A 363-nucleotide genomic window follows, 5' to 3' on the forward strand; every position below is an offset into this window, starting at 1 on the left:
TGAGTCCAGCTGCTGTCAGCCCTCCTGCCCCCAAACTTGCTGTCAAATCACTGAAACCACCTGCTGCAAACCTACCTGTGTGACCAGCTGCTGTCAGCCCACCTGCTGTGGGTCCATCAGTGCTGGACAAACCTGCGGTGGTTCTAACTGCTGTCAGCCTTGCTGCCAGCCAGCCTCCTGTGCACCTGTGTACTGCCACAGAACCTGCTACCACCCCACGTGCCTCTGCCTGCCTGGGTGCCAAGACCAGAGCTGTGGATCCAGCTGCTGCCAGCCTTGCAGCCGCCCTGTCTGCTGTCAGACCACCTGCTGTAGGACCACCTGCTGCCGCCCTAGCTGTGTGTCCAGCTGCTGCCAGCCTTC

General features: G+C 61.2%; 1 protein-coding gene across 1 annotated transcript in view; it reads left to right on the forward strand.

Annotated features, from left to right (window-relative positions):
• Positions 1-363, forward strand: part of LOC104990804 (keratin-associated protein 9-2-like) — an 8722-nt gene that overhangs the window by 1466 nt on the left and 6893 nt on the right. Inside the window, exon 2 of the mRNA XM_010843122.1 lies at positions 52-237. Coding sequence (XP_010841424.1) covers positions 52-237 — 186 coding nt within the window. The remainder of the gene's footprint in view (positions 1-51; positions 238-363) is intronic.

The sequence above is a fragment of the Bison bison genome, unplaced genomic scaffold, assembly GCF_000754665.1.
Source record: "Bison bison bison isolate TAMUID 2011002044 unplaced genomic scaffold, Bison_UMD1.0 scf7180017864180, whole genome shotgun sequence".
NCBI lineage: Eukaryota > Metazoa > Chordata > Mammalia > Artiodactyla > Bovidae > Bison > Bison bison.